At 34.0% G+C, this 16,836-nt stretch overlaps 2 protein-coding genes across 3 annotated transcripts; both read left to right on the top strand.

Moving 5' to 3' along the window:
- The first annotated feature begins 65 nt into the window (after positions 1 to 65).
- LOC135126013 (uncharacterized) lies at positions 66 to 2,606 on the top strand. Of its 2 annotated transcripts, XM_064051801.1 has the most exons (9): positions 80 to 106; positions 158 to 324; positions 377 to 557; positions 608 to 699; positions 755 to 1,190; positions 1,244 to 1,522; positions 1,570 to 1,700; positions 1,748 to 2,238; positions 2,289 to 2,606. In XM_064051801.1, the coding sequence occupies exons 1-9, from the start codon at positions 85 to 87 to the stop codon at positions 2,440 to 2,442; spliced, it is 1,953 nt and encodes a 650-aa protein (XP_063907871.1). In that variant the 5' UTR covers positions 80 to 84; the 3' UTR covers positions 2,443 to 2,606. The 2 variants fall into 2 exon arrangements, with proteins under 2 accessions (XP_063907870.1, XP_063907871.1); XM_064051800.1 differs by having other exon boundaries at positions 66 to 324.
- Positions 2,607 to 12,452: 9,846 nt separating this feature from the next.
- LOC135126012 (uncharacterized) lies at positions 12,453 to 12,943 on the top strand. Its single transcript, XM_064051799.1, has 2 exons — positions 12,453 to 12,629; positions 12,675 to 12,943. The coding sequence occupies exons 1-2, from the start codon at positions 12,487 to 12,489 to the stop codon at positions 12,904 to 12,906; spliced, it is 375 nt and encodes a 124-aa protein (XP_063907869.1). The 5' UTR covers positions 12,453 to 12,486; the 3' UTR covers positions 12,907 to 12,943.
- The last annotated feature ends 3,893 nt before the right edge of the window (positions 12,944 to 16,836 follow it).

Here is a 16,836-nt window from a genome sequence, read left to right as displayed (position 1 = left end):
TCACGACTGCAAATATTTGCACGCTCGCAAATCATACTGATAAAAAAAAATAAGGTTTACTTAAAATTACTCAAGTTAATCAGCATGTCTGTACGATTGTGCCTGTGTTATATTTTTATTGCTACATTTGTTTTTGTCTCATTTTGGGGTATTTTAGACTGCGCCGGTTCCATCGAGTACAGCAGAAGAAGAAAATCTAAAAACCCAGTCGTGCTGGAAGCTCCAATACTTGAAAACATTTCTAACAACTCCATAACCATACGTGTCGAGAACTTTACGTATGCTTTCAGCCAGCCACGAGAATGCATAATCCAGTACAAAGAAGTAAAAATTGACATTAAAAGTGTTGGTTCTTGTAATTTTTAATACTTTTTAGGAAAACGACGCGCATTTTAAAAATTCTAGCACATACTGTAGCTCCAAAGACCTAGTTGACAAAACTTTTACGATCCCTAGTGTTGATACAATAAAATTCCGGTATAAAATACGACTACTATTAATTAACTCAGATCGCTACTACTCAGATCAAGAAATACCTGAGCTGGTCACACCCAAAAGTAAGGTGTCCACTTGAAACTTTTTCCATTTTGAATGTGAAAACTTTCAGAATTACACTTCTCTCAAGTAACAAATAACAGCTTAAGATTAACACGGTTTCCACCGAAAAACGAAATCTCCAAATATCATTTTAATTTTACGGTATGTTTTTACACAGTTGCCCTGAATTTACATAAAAAAAATGGTCACATTTCAGTGTACACAATCGTTCTGCCAGTATACTGCAACAAGTGTGCTTTCCGGTTATGTCATAAAACACTTAAAACCTTCGACAACCTGCACAATATTTGCATACATTTTACAAAATGGGACAGGATGGCACCTTTATGACAAAATCAGTAATACCACACTTGCCACAACCGTTGACGACAATGAAATGCCTGATAATATTACCTACAACCAGAATAAAATGGTGATTTCGTTCAAGGGCTGTTCAAAATTTAGTGGACCCATAAATTACACTTTTATGTACACTGATGGTAACAGTTTTACGCACCACATGGAAGTTCACAAAAAAATTATTGAAGAGAATATAGAGTTACAAGCGTCTAGAAATTACAGTGTAATAGTAACAGCGACAAGAATGAATTATCAGCGGTCGAAAACATACCAACTTCAAACTGCTCCAGACAGTATACAACTCAGATAAAGTTAAAATCTACAAAAGTATAACATAATTTTGTAGCACCCAAGGAAGTTCGAAACCTGACAATTGACTGTCGGAATAGTAGTACCGTCTGGTTACGATGGTTACCACCGGACCCACCAACCGGTCAAGTGTCAAAATACATTATCTCTCAAGGGAACTCAACAATACCACCAGATAATGACAACCGTGACACTTTCATTTCTACAAACATACAACTAGAACCTAACATAACTAAAATTGAGGTTCGAGCAAAAAATCGAAAAGTCAAAAAACTGGGAGCCCCCAAGTCTGTTGAACTTTCCTCTGTGCCCCTGGGTTAGCTACACAACTATTTGTTCTTATAAATATTTATTATGTTTTAGTAAAAGACATTCTGCAAAATTTCACTGTAGTACCATCTCCACCAGAAATATCTTTCCGGTGGCATCACCTAAACAACCTCTCCATTCGGGTCCAAAACGAAAGCTCACAAAATTCCAACGGCGAATTTAACGTGAGTCAATTCAATCAGTTTTTGTAAAATGTTCAACGATTTTTCAGATTTCAGTTGGCAGAGAAGGCAAAGTTGAATTAGTCGTGTCGAGTGTAAACTGTCAAAGCGAACAAGTAACTATTGAAGTGGAAACGAAGCCTCCAGAGTTTAATTTGTCGGGGAACCCTATTATAAAAGTATGGTCAGAAACAAACTATGAGTTACACGTACCGACACCAGATGGTGCTACAACCGAAAGCTCGAATTTTACTATTTTAATTAACCCTGACGATGCGAACTCCAACTGGAATGTAACAAACCTACAACAAGAACAAAATGGTTACGTTAAAGCACAAATCCCTCGTAATGTAGCAGTTTTTATGAAGACCCAATCTTACGAAATGTTACTTGAAGATGTCAAAAGTGGTAAACGTTATCGTTTGCTTCCGAGAGGTTCGTACACCGAAAAAGACTGGAGCTTCTTTCAAAAAGTCACTGGTTTATGTTTAATAATAATGACTGCTGTCACTTTAATTTGCCTGGGATATCTTCTTCTAGCGTCTGTTGTTACACTATAGCTGACACTCGAGTCTATGGGTGTGTTTTTAGGTACATCTTTAAAAAATACCCGTTCAACTCAAATAGGGAGGTATGTCAGCGACGAGAAAGTTATCAGACGGCGACTGTAACGGACTTTCCTAACAATTATAAAAGGGACAGCTTGAAACGACTTCAGAAGAAACTAGATCCAGAGTTCTTATGATCTTCTCCATGTTTTGAATATTGTCACAAGAGCTGTATCAAATGACAACCTGATATTACAGTAAATAATAGTAATAATAATTATTATTATAATTTATTTTCGTATTTTTGCACCTAAATTGTTTATACACGTCATTAAAATATATACATAAAGTGTTATCTTAATTACAACTTTACACAGAATTTTTATAATAAAGATTTTAGACAGACATCACAATTTTACATGTTAAACATTTTTCGTAATTGTAGAAAGCCTTTATTTACTTATATTTTCTTTTAAGTGAAGTAGGCAACTCAATATACAGACACAAGGACATGTTAAGGGGACTCGCTAGAAGAGGTATAACTTTTTTTTGGTTTTTTGTATGAAAAAATAATATTAATATAGATGTAACATACATCAAACTGCAGCTTTTTTCATAATCTAGAGCGCAGAGACCAGTTCAATCAACTAAAAAAATATGGCTGAGAAATATCGTAAAAAAGCACCATTGTATGTTTTCTTTTCGAGTTTTTTGAGTCATAACCATCATAAAATCGCTTGAAAATTCGCACATGGATAAAACATCACTTTTTACAGGGCGCAGAGTCATTAAATGTTTGTTAGTGGTACAATTTGTTTAAATAATAATGTGTTTATTAAAATCAAAATATACCACAAATTAATGCAAAATACGTCGAAAAATCGACAGAAAAATCAGAGGAAAATTAATGATCTATTGGTTACCAGAGTTTTTAACAAAAACTAACAATTATTGAAAAAAATGGGTATCAATTCGACAGAATTTGAGCAGTTAGTTCAGTACTTTGCCGATAGGAGCACCACTAAAATTTACGGAAGCGACTTTCCAGGTGAAACCCTTATCGCTGCTCTACCATAAGCTGATTGTTAGAGTTCTCGACTGATTTTTCTAATTTATGGCAAGGAACTCAGTTTTATAACAAGTCGCCAGGACCGGCCGCAGTAATCTATTGTTAAGGAAATTAACTTTTACGCAAAGAGGTACTATCATAAAACCGAATTAAAACTGGGGAACTATAATATTTTTACTCCACTCAGGATCCTGAATTCAATACACATGATTACTAAAAATTCATTGTAATATTATTGTTAATATATATTTTGCTTTGTTAATTAATAAAACTAATAAACATATTTATAATAATAATAAAAAATATATAAAATACAGCTTTTGTTTAACACGTATAAGTAGCTAAGTGTATCTACTACTTCTCCCAGAAAGGAGGTGTTTTAAAAAAGCCCTACGCCCAGTAACTTCTCCCTTCACTGTTTACTCGAAAAAAGTGCTCGTATATGTTTTCATTTGCCGAGAGATCATTTTCAGAATATATTTATAATAAAAATATGCAAGTCTTGGTGATGAAAAATGTGCTCCTAGTAAATTATTAAAGTACATAAAAAAATAGAAACAAATTTTATTTATTTTAAAAAAATCTCTGGCAAAGGCAGGTTCCCCTTTCTTCTTAAATCAATTATTTCGGGCAATAATGCGCCAAAGTAAAATCTGCCAAGTTTATCTGCCATCTTTTTACATATTTCTTCGTCTTTATAATTTTTTTCTATAATTATTCTTTTGGGTGTCCACACAACAAAATAAACTTGTGAAATACCCGTAACAAGCATTTGTCCCTGGACTTGAAAGTAGTAATCATGATTTTTTTTTAGTTTCAATTCTCTGTTTGTCAATGTACAAAATTTGATTATTTTTTTTCTAACCGCTTCTTCGGGAGACAAATCTTGCGATTTTGAAGGGCATTTAATTTCGACTAATGCACTCCTATCCTCTAGAACCCTGTCTGGACTAGCAGTCAAGTAAGGAAATTGTTTTGAAATAAACAAGACACACCGTTCAGTTTTTATATTTTTATTTATTTCAAAACACTTGACAGCTTTTTCCTCACTTTGCTGTCCATAGTATGTATGACTATTACCTCTAAATGTACTGTACAACAGAGACTCCACAGTTTCAGCTATTGCTGTAGTCGGTCTAAGTTTGTAAATACGTCCAAAATTTGAAGCCGTAACCCTAATTCCTCTTTCTTTTACCCAAATGTGCCTGTTGCCTAATGTCTATTTCAATTTGGTCTAAATTCAAAGATAATTTTCTCAAAAAAACCTCTTTGGCTGTCACAAATGTTTCTACATCCATGACAGGATTTTCTAAAAAATATTTAAGGCTCGCGTCTGGAGGCCAAATATCTGCCTGGTCAAAGTGAGAATAAAACGACCCGGGAGATGCTGCCTCCTGTTAGTGAATTGCTAAAATGTGAATAAATGCAGCACCGATCCGTAGAATTCTACATTTTACTGTACGGAAATAAGTTTTAGTACACAAGCCGCAGTGCCTGTCTAGCCATAATAATTGCAAACAAAACCCGGGTACCTGAATTTACCCTTGACCGTTCAAAACCGGAAAGATGTAAAACTCACTGATTCATTTTCCTATTTTGGCTACAGTTAATTCTTTCCAGTTATTTATTTTGTTTCCGTACTTAAATTGTTTTCGGTAAATATATTAAATATATGTAAATATTAAAGTACCTCCTACTGTCGGGGAATCATCTGTAGATATGTGATTTATTCCTATCAAGGATGTGTTGTTTGTCTGAATTACAGGAACATCATGTAAAGCAAAAATTGGTCGCGCCAAGGTACTATTTACGAACGGGAGGGATTTGCCACATTTGTAGGCTAAACTTGAAATAAGAGAATTAACAATATTTCCGGTATAAGTAAATATTTTTATTATTTTCCTACTATCTGCACTCTCGGAGATGCCCATTCATTACAAATAGAATATTTTTGGCGGAAAATTTTTCTTAAACTTAATAATGTATAAGAGTTTGGTTTTGTTATTTACTTTATCGTTTGCAACAAAACAATAGTAATAAAAATAAAAATATATTTACCAAGTAAATAACAATAAATTGTTAAAATTATTAGCCGCAATCGTTTGAAAATGAATAATAGCGTGTCCTTGAAGCTATTAGCCACATAGCAAAATTTTTTACTTTCTTCAACGCAAATCATTAGTACGTTGTATGCAAGTAATTCTAAGCATTCAACGGTGGTTTTTTATGTAAGTACTAAAATATTCATGTTAATTATTTTGGCGGCTAACTGCATGGCAGAAGGCAGTTTATTTAAAAATTTGACTTTGCTTAAACTGTTTGTTAGTATATCGTTTTGTAAGGATTTAAATAATTAATTTTAAATTTTTAATAGAAGCAGCTGCTATTTTGTATGCATATTAACTTTGACTTGCACTTTTAATTTTACGTATATCATATGCTTGCGCATCGTAAACCTCATTTTTTTGTATAAGGTGTAAATATTTTTTGTTCACTACATATTTGCCATACTGTTTCGGAAAGATTTAATTTTAAATTTTATTTTAGGCTTGAACAACAGCTTGAACGTAATTTTAAATTCGGAAAAAAATTGTTACTCAAATGGAGTCGAAAGCGTGTACAAGGGATAATTTCAGTCCGCAATACCAGTCCCACTTCCGGTGACAAACAAAAGTTGTTAAATTTATTGTAGGTGGTTGTTTACATCTGGCTGGTAGAAATGGTAGAGTCCTATTGTTTGAAATGCACGTAAAGTAACTTTTTTCGGCAAAACTCAGTTTTGGAACAGTTGCCAATGTTACTACCACTTTGTCAGTGTCTACCTAAAACATATATAAATTATACTGAGTATTACAGTCTGGATAGAAAGTCGCTAACCCGATTTGTTCTGTTACTGTCCTACAGAAGATAATATGCTTTTCTACCTGCCATCAATTCATCTCTTTTTAATCATACCTATATCGGCGTAGGTTGATTATGATTACAAAACTTTGACATCGTTTTACTTCTTTCATCTTCACCAACAACTCAATGACGTTTCAGAGTATATATAATAAAACACGTTTCAATTTTATTTTTTCATAGAGGATAAAAAATAATTAATATAAAACAGATTTATATGTGCCTCAGCTGCGGAGGATTGTAAATACCTTTTGATCTCTTAAATAAAACATACTTAATAACTAACTTTTAACGTATCCATCTTTTTTACTAAAACAGTAAAAAAGATGGATACGTTATTTTGTCACTTCTAAAAACCGAAATGGTATTGTAAAATCGGAAATGCGATATCAAAATTTTATTCCGATAAATCGCTGAGTAAAAACAGCTCCCCCTGGTGGACAAGGTCCACATTAAATTATAATAATAATAATAATAATAATATTTATTAGAAACAATACAGGATTGTATTCTAAAAGGATGATGCATCGCACTTTGTGCGTTTTTCAGCATCCCCTCTAAAGCCTAAATAAACTTAAAACAAATATGTTATTTTATTTTAACTTAAATATTTCGATAGAAAATATGCAACAATTTGAGTTTTTAAAGAAATAAAACTATTACTACTTACAATTTTGTCACCGTATTCATTTAAAATTTTTGTACAAATATATGAAAATGAAGCTTTAAATTTTTCTGTAGCGTGTTTAGGAATATCATAGGGCTCTTTATTTCTAAGATTGCGCTGGTGTATATCTTCTCTCCTTCTTAGACATTTTATTAAATACACTGGTTCTCCCTTTTTGATTATGCTATATACGGCCCTTATGTATATCAAATTAAATCTTTCTTCAATTTTTAAAATGGCTAGTTTGAAATAGTTAGGTGTGATATGTTCTCTGAATGGTAATAAATAGCTAAATCGAAGACATGTGTTTTGCATTAGCTGTAATTTATATTTGAATTCCTTTGTAAGGTGTTGATAATAAACGGATGAGCAATAATCAAAATTAGAGATCAGTAAAGTATTACACAATTTCCACTTGACATTGCTATCTAAATAATTCTTGAATTGATACAAATACCCAAATTTTGGATAACATTTGCTTAGTACATAATTCACGTGGTGATGAAATTTTAATTGACTATCTATGTGGACTCCTAAAATTTTTATACTGTCTCTAAACTGTAAATTATCATCTTCTATTTTGATTAATCTCTTTAAATCAGGTAGTACACGACTAATATTATGTACTGAACCAATGCATAGTGCTTCACATTTCTTCCTATTCAGATGTAACCCATTACGTCCGTTCCAACTAATGATGTCATTGATTTGTTTGTTAATGGAAACCGCCGCTTGAAATGTTTCTTGTACGTTGAAAGATGTATACAGCTGCGTGTCATCTGCATACAAATGAAACACAAATTTCGGTAGAATGCAGCAAAGCATATCGGCTGTGAAAATAGTAAAGAGCACAGGACCCAGTACACTACCCTGCGGGACTCCCTCAGTAATGTTGGTTATTCCAGATGTTTTCTTTCCAATTTTAACGATTTGCTTTCTACATTTAAGATAACTTCGAAACCAATTAACAACTAAATTACTACATCCGTAATAGTTCAATTTAGCTAACAAAAGATCATGATTTATTGTGTCAAATGCTTTACTGTAGTCTAAAGACTGTCATACACCCTACATAACTGAAACTATAAAGCAAATGATTAAAATAAAAAATAGAGCTTACGAAAAATACAAAGTTACTCGGCATGAAAATCATCGTATATACTATAAAGAACTGTGTAAACTTGTTACCGAAGCCATTAAAAAAGAAAAAATTGCCTATATGAGACATCGAATTCATGTTTGTAACAGAAGTCCGAAACAATTATGGCAAACTCTTGAGAAGCTAAATATTCACAAAAAACCAATTAAAATCATTTCAGAGAATATCACACCCGATCAATTTAACCAGTACCTAATTGAGCAAAACAATAACCATTCTGTTAGCCAAGACACAATGTCCTTTTTTGAGAATAACATACGTCCAGGCATAACAAATGAACTCCAGTTTGAACCAATTACAGAAGTTGAGATTAAGGATACCATCAATAGAATTCATTCAAATGCAGCTGGTGTAGATCAAATGACCCTAAAAATGGTAAAAATTGTTTTTCCTTACTGTCAATCAGCCTTAACACACATAATGAATCATTCCTTTAAAACTGGCATATTTCCAAATCAGTGGAAAATAGCTACAATTATTCCATTGCCTAAGAAACCAAAAGCATCTGTGGTATCAGATTTGAGACCTATTATTATTTTATTATATTTTATTAAGTCTGCAACCAAACCAGAATCTAAGTAAACCTGTATTCTGCTACGGCATCATAGCTCGTTTAATGCCGATTTCTCGTTTCAACAGATTCTGTCTTTTCGAGAGTTATTTACCTCAGTTGTGAATTTTTTAGGATTATAAATGGTATCAAAAGAAAGCTCACACTTTTCCCCAGGGGACCTCCTATCTCAGAATGCAAATCACTTCAGCACTTCTTCAAAAAATGCATCAATGTACCGGTTAAATCTGGTGTAAAAATTGGTCAACTTTATAATTTTTTTTTGTAAAAACTGCGGACTAGATATGAATATAAATATGGAGGTCCCCTGGACTCAAGTTTGTTAATTCGAAATATAATTTTTTTAAAGCGATATATCCCGTATTTTTAAAATGCAACTCCGGAAACCACGACGATGTTTTCAATGTATTTAATATAGGGCGAAACCGATCCAGACGCGAGCCTTAAACCATATAATCGTAGTCGGGACCAGCATACGACATATTTTTTTTACGAATACTTTGTCTAAGACGAGCTTGTTTCATAGACGAACAATATTTTTCTGTTATTAAACCAGGACCGTTTTAGTCACAATATATTTACTTATCCCCTCTAAAAAATTGATCACGTCATCTCAAAATTTTGCTGAATAAATCCTATCTAAAATGTACAAAATATGATGAGTCTCTTCTTGTAATTTATCATCCCATTCATATTTTTTGGATTCGGATATATAGGGTGACCTTAAAATTAATTTATTTTATTGATTTAATCAGGAATTACAAAACCGAATGCTTTGAAATCTAATGTGAAAAAAAAAACATAATAGGTATGCAGTCGTCACGTTTCCGATAGCGAGGGAAGTGCTGTCTAAACTCTTTAGACCAATTTTTTTGATTTTCCCATTTCTCCATTTCTCAATTTTTCAATGTTTCAGTTTGGGATTTTTTCACTGTTTCGATTCTTTAATTTTTAGGTTTTTCAATATGGAAATATGGATTTTGCAATTATCGGGCGGAGCCTAATCGCAAAATCGATATTTCCTTATACAAATTTTTCATTTTAAATATGTTTTAAGTTTCTTGTTATGAAAAAATGGCTATGTATGTTAAGAATAAAAAGGCAAAATATAAACCCCGCCCACCCGCCCTATCTCGATTGTGATGATTCTTTTTAATTGTCGAGATATTTTTTTCAAAACTTTTATGCCAAATTCTTATTACTTTTCTACAAGAAGCTACCATGTAAGAGATATGTTTGAGTCTCGTGTTATTAAAAGAGTACCTTGTATATAAAGAAAAAATGAAAACCAAAAATTAAGCTCATCAATGATCTAAATAGTAATGAAATTTTCATTTGTTGGCAGGCATAGAGGCGAAGCCTAATTGCCAAATCCATATTTCTTTACAAAGATTTACCATTTTGAATGTGCTTTAATTTTCTAATAATTAAAAAAATCATTACAATTGAGATGGGGTGGGTGGGCGGGGTTTATATTTTCCGGTTTTTTTTTTAATATACATAGTATTCCTTTAACACGATACTCAAAAACATGTTTTTAGTTTCTTGTGAAAGGTTTACTTTGCAGTTAATCTTGGTTAACGACGAATAAAAAAAATCATCTCTATTGAGGCAGGGCGAGTGGGCGGGCTCAGATTTCGTCTTTTTTAAAACATGTTTAAAATGGAAAATTTGTACAAGAAAATATCAATTTTGCAATTAGGCCCCGCCCCATAATTGCAAAATCCATGTTTCCTTGCCAAAACCATTTTAACCAGGTTTTAAATTTCTTGTTATGAAAAGATGGCTATATATATTAAGAAAAGAAGGTAAAATATAAGCCCCGCCCACCCACCCTATCTCAATTGTGATGATTTTTTTATTCGTTGTATTTCTCTACCAGATATTAAAAAGATATTTTTGAGTATCGTGTTTTTCAAAAAATACTGTGTATTTTAAGAAAAAAATACAGCCAAAGATTAGGCTCCACCCATACCCGCCTCGTTCTCAATTTTCGATTGTGATGAATTTTTTATTTGTCGTCAAATCGAGGGGCGGGGCTTAAATTTACCATTTTAAACATGTTTTAAGTTTCTTGTTATGAATAAATGGCTATGTAAATTAAGAAAGAGAAGGCAAAATATAAGCCCCGCCCACCCACCCTGTCGCAATTGTGATGATTTTTCTTAATTGTCGAGATTTTTTTTTTATTTAAATGCAAAATTCTTATTATTTCTCTACAGGAAACTACTATGTAAGACATTTGTTTGAGTATCGGGTATATTCAAAGAATACTATGTACAACTGTACATATATTAAGGGGCGGAGCCTAATTGGAAAATCCATATTTCCGTGCAAAAATGTACCATTTTAAACATGCTTTAAGTTTCTAAGGATTAAAACAATCATCACCTTCTGAGATAAAACTGATTTTGAGTAATGAGATAACCTGTAAGAAATATTACAAAATTCCAAAGCTGAAATTTCAGCTTTGGAACTTTGCAATATTTCGTTTCTTCAATTTTTCAAAATTTTGATATTGTGTTTTCTCGGTTTTTAATTTTTTCGATATTTTTTTTTTGTTTTCTTTGATGTTTTGAGTTCTCGATCATTCGATTTTCTGAGTTTTCAGGTTTAGATTTTTTTTGTTGTTCAATTCTTAAATTTTCCTATTTATCAACTTACTGGGATTTCAATGTTTTGATTTTTTGATTGTTCAATTTCTCGATTTTTTGAATTTTTAGTTTTTAATACGATTTTTTTTTCAAAAATTTTCAGTTTTTCAATTTATTAACTTTGCGATACTTCAATTTTGCTCGATTTCGATTTCTCAATTTTTCGACATATTACTGTTGGGATTTTTCAATTTATCGATTCTTCGATTTCACGATTCTTCATATTTTCGGTTTCTCGAATTTCTTCATTTTTCAATTCCTCAATTTTCCGATATTTCAGTTTTACGATTTTTAAATTTTTTTATTTTTCAGTTTTCAATTTTTGACGTTTCTAAATTTTTCGATTTTTCTATTTTTCGATTTCTGAATTTTTCTGTTTCAGTTTTGGATTTTTTCACTTTTTCGATTCTGCAATTTTCTTTCCACTTTTAGGTTTTTCAAGATTTCAGTTTTGAATTTTTTCACTTTTTCGAATTTTCAATTTTCCTTCCATTTTTCAGTTTTTCAGTATTTCAGTTCTGGGATTTTGCAATGTTTCGGTTCTTCAATTTTTTCATTTTTTGATGTTTCCATTTCTCGGTTTTTCAATTTTTCGATAGGTATTTTAATTTTTCAATTTTTAAGTTCTAGATTTTCCGTTAATTTTTTTGTTTTCCTTGATGTTTTGATTTCTCGATTATTCGATTTTTCAAGTTCCCGGTTTAGATTTTTTGGTTTTCCAATTCTTCTATTTTTAAATTGTTTAATTTTTAGATTGTTTAATTTCTCGATTTATAGATTTTTCAATTTTTCGGTTTACCGATTTTTGTCATTGAAAATGTTTCAATTTTTCAATTTTGGTGTAATTTGAAAACGGTATCAATATTATTTATCAAAATTGTTCACAAAGTTTCAAAGTTAACCAGACTGCTGCAGTACCACAACAATTCCGTTTACACTTTTTTTTTGTCAAACACTAGTAAATTTTGTCACCCAATCCCCACAAACACCGCTTTTGCACACTATTACATTTCCTTAATGAACAGTGCAAACTGAAAGCGACCAAAACTAGGCACCAACAACCTATGTCAAAATCGTTTACAAAATCAAATCGTCAAAATTTCCTCATTTCAAGCAATCTTCCTATTATCGCAGCACCGTTAATGACTTTCTATTTACCCCTCATTCCATCAAGTGGCATCTTAATGACACAACTCCATCATTTTTGACACTATTACAAAATGGCTTTTGGCAAATCCTCCGACGTCAAGCGAATCAAGAACGCGGTCCTCGAGGACCGCATGCTTCGAACCCACGAGCGCGCGACCCAGCGAACCAACAAACTCTGGAAGAGGAAATGGGGCTGGGTTCTGGACGAATACGAGTACGACTGTGGCGACTTCTTCGTCAGACTGATGTGTGTTTTCAGGGAGCTGCACCGGAAGCTGGAGGAAATCTCGAAGACCTCGGAGTTCTTGAACGAAGTTAATAAGGACACGGGAGAGAAGGACCGCAGGAGCATCGCTCCTGTTCCGCAGACCACCAACCACCAGTACGGGTGGATACCCAGCAAGCCGGAGTTCGGGTTGGAGAAGTACGGGCCGGATGTGGACAAGCCGCCGCCGCTGCCCCCGAACTACGGGATATTCAAAGGGGTGTGAAAATCGGAGACGGGGTTGCGTAATCTTGCTTGTAATTAACTGGGTTAAATGTCTGTTTGTTGTTTACAGTGTTTGAATTGTCCTTTCACTCGATGAGCATGCTCGTGCCGCAATTACGGTGATTCATGTCATTTTTGCGTTGACTAATAATAATAAGACTGAAAACGCTGGCGTTTACCTAAATTAGGCTAATTATTATTGTTCGATGCAATATCATTGTTTTGCTGATTTTGCGTTTCGACATTTTTTATGAAAGACATTTGTGGTGGTGACACTAATAACGGTAATAACCAACCAAAGCGATGTTGAAATATTAGCATGAACAAGTTCAACAACACTGTTCAAGGTTGGTTTTACTATAGGGAAATACCGTGTTAAATCGCAAGGACGACGCTGTGACTAACAAATGGCAATGTTGTGCTTAATCGACGATCTTTGACTTGTTCTAATTGTTATCGAGGTCAGGAATGCGCGTGATTAATTTTTTTTCTCAGAAAGGTTGACAATTTTTGTAATAGATCGACAAGTAAAACTGTTTGTTTTAGTAGTTACGCATTGCATTGTTGGAAAGTTGATGAAATTAATTGTCACTCCTTACTGCTTCCAGTAAGACTATTTCAAAAATGCCCGATGATGATATAAACAACCACTTTTTGCTTCTGATTTTCTTCGTACACCAGGAACAACCACAAGGAAGTGTTTTCTATTTTTCTTATCAACGTTAAAATAAAATATTGTTTATTGTCGGCTCGACAAGAGATAAATTCTTTACGACCACATAATTCGAAGGATATTATTTCTATAGGGATTCGTGAAAAATGAGTTTTGTTACGGTAAAATGCCGCTTCATTGTAATAACGTTAGTAAAACTGATTCGTTCATTTGATATTTTTATTTTGCAAACATAAACTGAGACGGGTTTTATTTTTATTCGAGACGCAGCCGAGGTATAAAAAACACATAAAAAGTGTTTCTGTAATTTACGGTATGTCCCCGGATTGAGACTGCAAGATGGAAAAAATCGGTAAAAGAGTTAACAATTTTCATGCGTTACAATGTTTGCAAAAAAATCAACGTCAACATGGACGTTTTGACCAAAAAGTTGTGTCCTTAAAATGTCACATTATTGTTAACTTAAAATTGCTTGTTTATTTTGTTTTAATATGTAATCGTGGATTATTCGAATCGAAAATATAATTGTCGTCTTTAATGTGTGTATATTGTCTTGCATAATTTTGCCTACGCCCTTCAAAAATGAACTACTTATAATAATAAATCTCTGACTATAACTCATTATTTTTTAAACAACTTATGTAAAAAAAGATGAAATCCTTTTTCTCCTTTTCGTCCTTTTCGTCCTTTTCGTCCTTCTTCGTCCTTCGTCGTCCTTTTCGTCCTTTTTCGTCCTTTTCGTCCTTTCTCGTCCTTTTTCCTCCTTTTGGTCCCTTTCGTCCTTTTTCGTCCTTATTATTCTTTTTCGTCATTTTCGTCCTTTCCGTCCTTTTTCGTTCTTTTCGTCCTTTCTCGCCCTTTTTCGTCCTTTTCGTCTCTTTCGTCCTTTTTCGTCCTTATTATTCTTTTTCGTCATTTTCATCCTTTCCGTCGTTTTTCGTCCTTTTTCGTCCTTTTCGTCCTTTTTCGTCCTCATTATCCTTTTTCGTCCTTATTACTCTTATTTTCCTTTTCGTCCTTTCTCGTCATTTCTCGTCCTTTTCCGTCCTTTTCGTCCTTTCCGTCCTTTTTCGTCATTTTCGTCCTTTCCGTCCTTTTTAGTCCTTTTCGTTCCTTTCGTCCTTTTTCGTCCTTATTATTCTTTTTCGTAATTTTCGTCCTTTCCGTCCTTTTTCGTCATTTTCGTCCTTTCCGTCCTTTTTCGTCCTTTTCGTCTTTTTCGTCCTTTCTCGTCGTTTTCGTCCTTTCCGTCCTTTTCCGTCGTTTTCGTCCTTTTCGTCCTTTTCGTCCTTTCTCGTCATTTCTCGTCCTTTTTCGTCCTTTTTCGTCCTTTTCGTCCCTTTCGTCCTTCTTCGTCCTTGTCGTCCTTTCTGGTTTTTTTCGTCCTTCTTCGTCCTATTTGTCCTTTGCCGTCCTTTTTCATCCTTTTTCGTCCTGTTCGTCCTTTTTCGTTCTTTTCATCCTTTTCGTCCTTTCATCCTTTCGTCCTTTTTCGTGCCTTTCGTCCTTTTCGTCCTTTTTCGTCCTTTTCGTCCTGATTCGCACTTTTCGTCCTTTTCGTTCTTTTTCGTCCTTATTATCTTTTTTAGTCCTTTTCGTCCTTTCCCGTCCTTTCTCGTCCTTTTTCGCCCTTATTATCCTTCTTCGTCCTTTTCGTCCTTCTTCGTCCTTATTATCCTTTTCCGTCCTTTTCGTCCTTTTCGTCCTTTTTTGTCCTTGTTATCATTTTCCGTCCTTTCTCGTCCTTTTTCGTCGTTATTATTTTTTTTCGTCCCTTTGGTCCTTTTCGTCCTTTTTCGTACTTATTCGTCCTTATTATCCTGTTTCGTCCTTTTCCTCCTTTTCGTCCTTCTTCGTCCTAATTATCCTTTTTAGTCCTTTTCATACTTCCCGTCCTTTTTCGTCCTTGTCGTCCATTTTCGTCCTTCCTCGTCGTTTTTTGTCCTTTTCGTCCTTATTATCATTCTTCGTCATTTTGGTCCTTTGTGTCCTTTTTCGTCCTTTTCGTCCTTCTTCGTCCTTATTATCCTTTTCCGTCCTTTTCGTCTTTTTCGTCCTGTTTTGTCCTTGTTATCCTTTTTAGTTCTTTTCGGCCTTTTCGTCCTTTTCGTCCTTTTTCGTCCTTTTGGTCCCTTTTTCGCGCCTTTCGTCCTTTTCGTCCTTTTCGGCCTTCTTCGTCCTTGTTATCCTTTTTCGTCATTTTGGTCCTTCGCGTCCTTTATCGTCCTTTTTCGTCCTTATTATCCTTTTCGTCCTTTTTCGTACTTACTATCCTTTTTCGTCCTTTTCGTCCTTCTTCGTCCTTATTATACTTTTTCGTCATTTTGGTCCTTTGCGTCCTTTTTCGTCCTTATTATCCTTTTGCGTCCTTTTCGTCCTTCTTCGTCCTTATTATCCTTTTCCGTCCTTTTCGTCCTTTTTCGTACTTACTATCCTTTTTCGTCCTTTTGGTCCCTTTTTCGTCCCTTTCGTCCTTTTCGTCCTTTTCGTCCTTCTTCGTTCTTATTATCCTTTTTTGTCATTTTGGTCCTTTGCATCCTTTTTCGTTCTTATTATCCTTTTGCGTCCTTTTCGTCCTTCTTCGTCCTTATTATCCTTTTCCGTCCTTTTCGAACTTTTTCGTACTTACTATACTTTTTCGTTCTTTTGGTCCCTTTTTCGTCCTTTTTGTACTTTTCGTCCTTTTTCGTCCTTTTCGTTCTTTTTCGTCATTTTCGTCCTTTTTCGTCCATTTCACACTGTCCGTCCTTTTTCGTCCTTTTTCGTCCTTGTCGTCAATTTTCGTCCTTTCCGTACTTTCCCGTCGTTTTTCGTCCTTCTTCGTCCTTTTGGTCTTTTTCGTTCTTTTTCGTTTTTTTTTCGCCCTTATTATCCTTTTTTGTCCTTTTTCGTCCTTATTATCCTTTTTCGTCCTTTTCGTCCTTTCTCGTGCTTTCTCGTCCTTTCTCGTCCTTTTTCGTACTTTTCGTCCTTTTTCGTCCTTATTATCCGTTTTCGTCCATTTCGTCCTTTTTCGTCCTTTTCGTCCTTTTTCGTCCTTTTTCGTCCTTTTTGTCCTTTTCGTCCTTTTTCGTCCTTTTCGTCCTATTTCGTTCTTATTATCCTTTTGCTTCCTTTTTCGTCCTTTTTCGTCGTTATTATCCTTTTTCGTCCGTTTCGTCCTTTTTCGTCCTTATTATCCGTTTTCGTCCATTTCGTCCTTTTTAGTCCTTTTTGGTCCATTTTGTCCTTTTCGGCCTTTTTCGTCTTTTTCGTCCT

The sequence above is a fragment of the Zophobas morio genome, unplaced genomic scaffold (genome assembly GCF_036711695.1).
Source record: "Zophobas morio isolate AGI-343-1 ecotype UQ-CSIRO unplaced genomic scaffold, CSIRO_AGI_Zmor_V1 ptg000010l, whole genome shotgun sequence".
Lineage (NCBI taxonomy): Eukaryota > Metazoa > Arthropoda > Insecta > Coleoptera > Tenebrionidae > Zophobas > Zophobas morio.
Note: the sequence above shows the minus strand (reverse complement) of the source record. Positions and strands in the feature narration are given on the sequence as shown.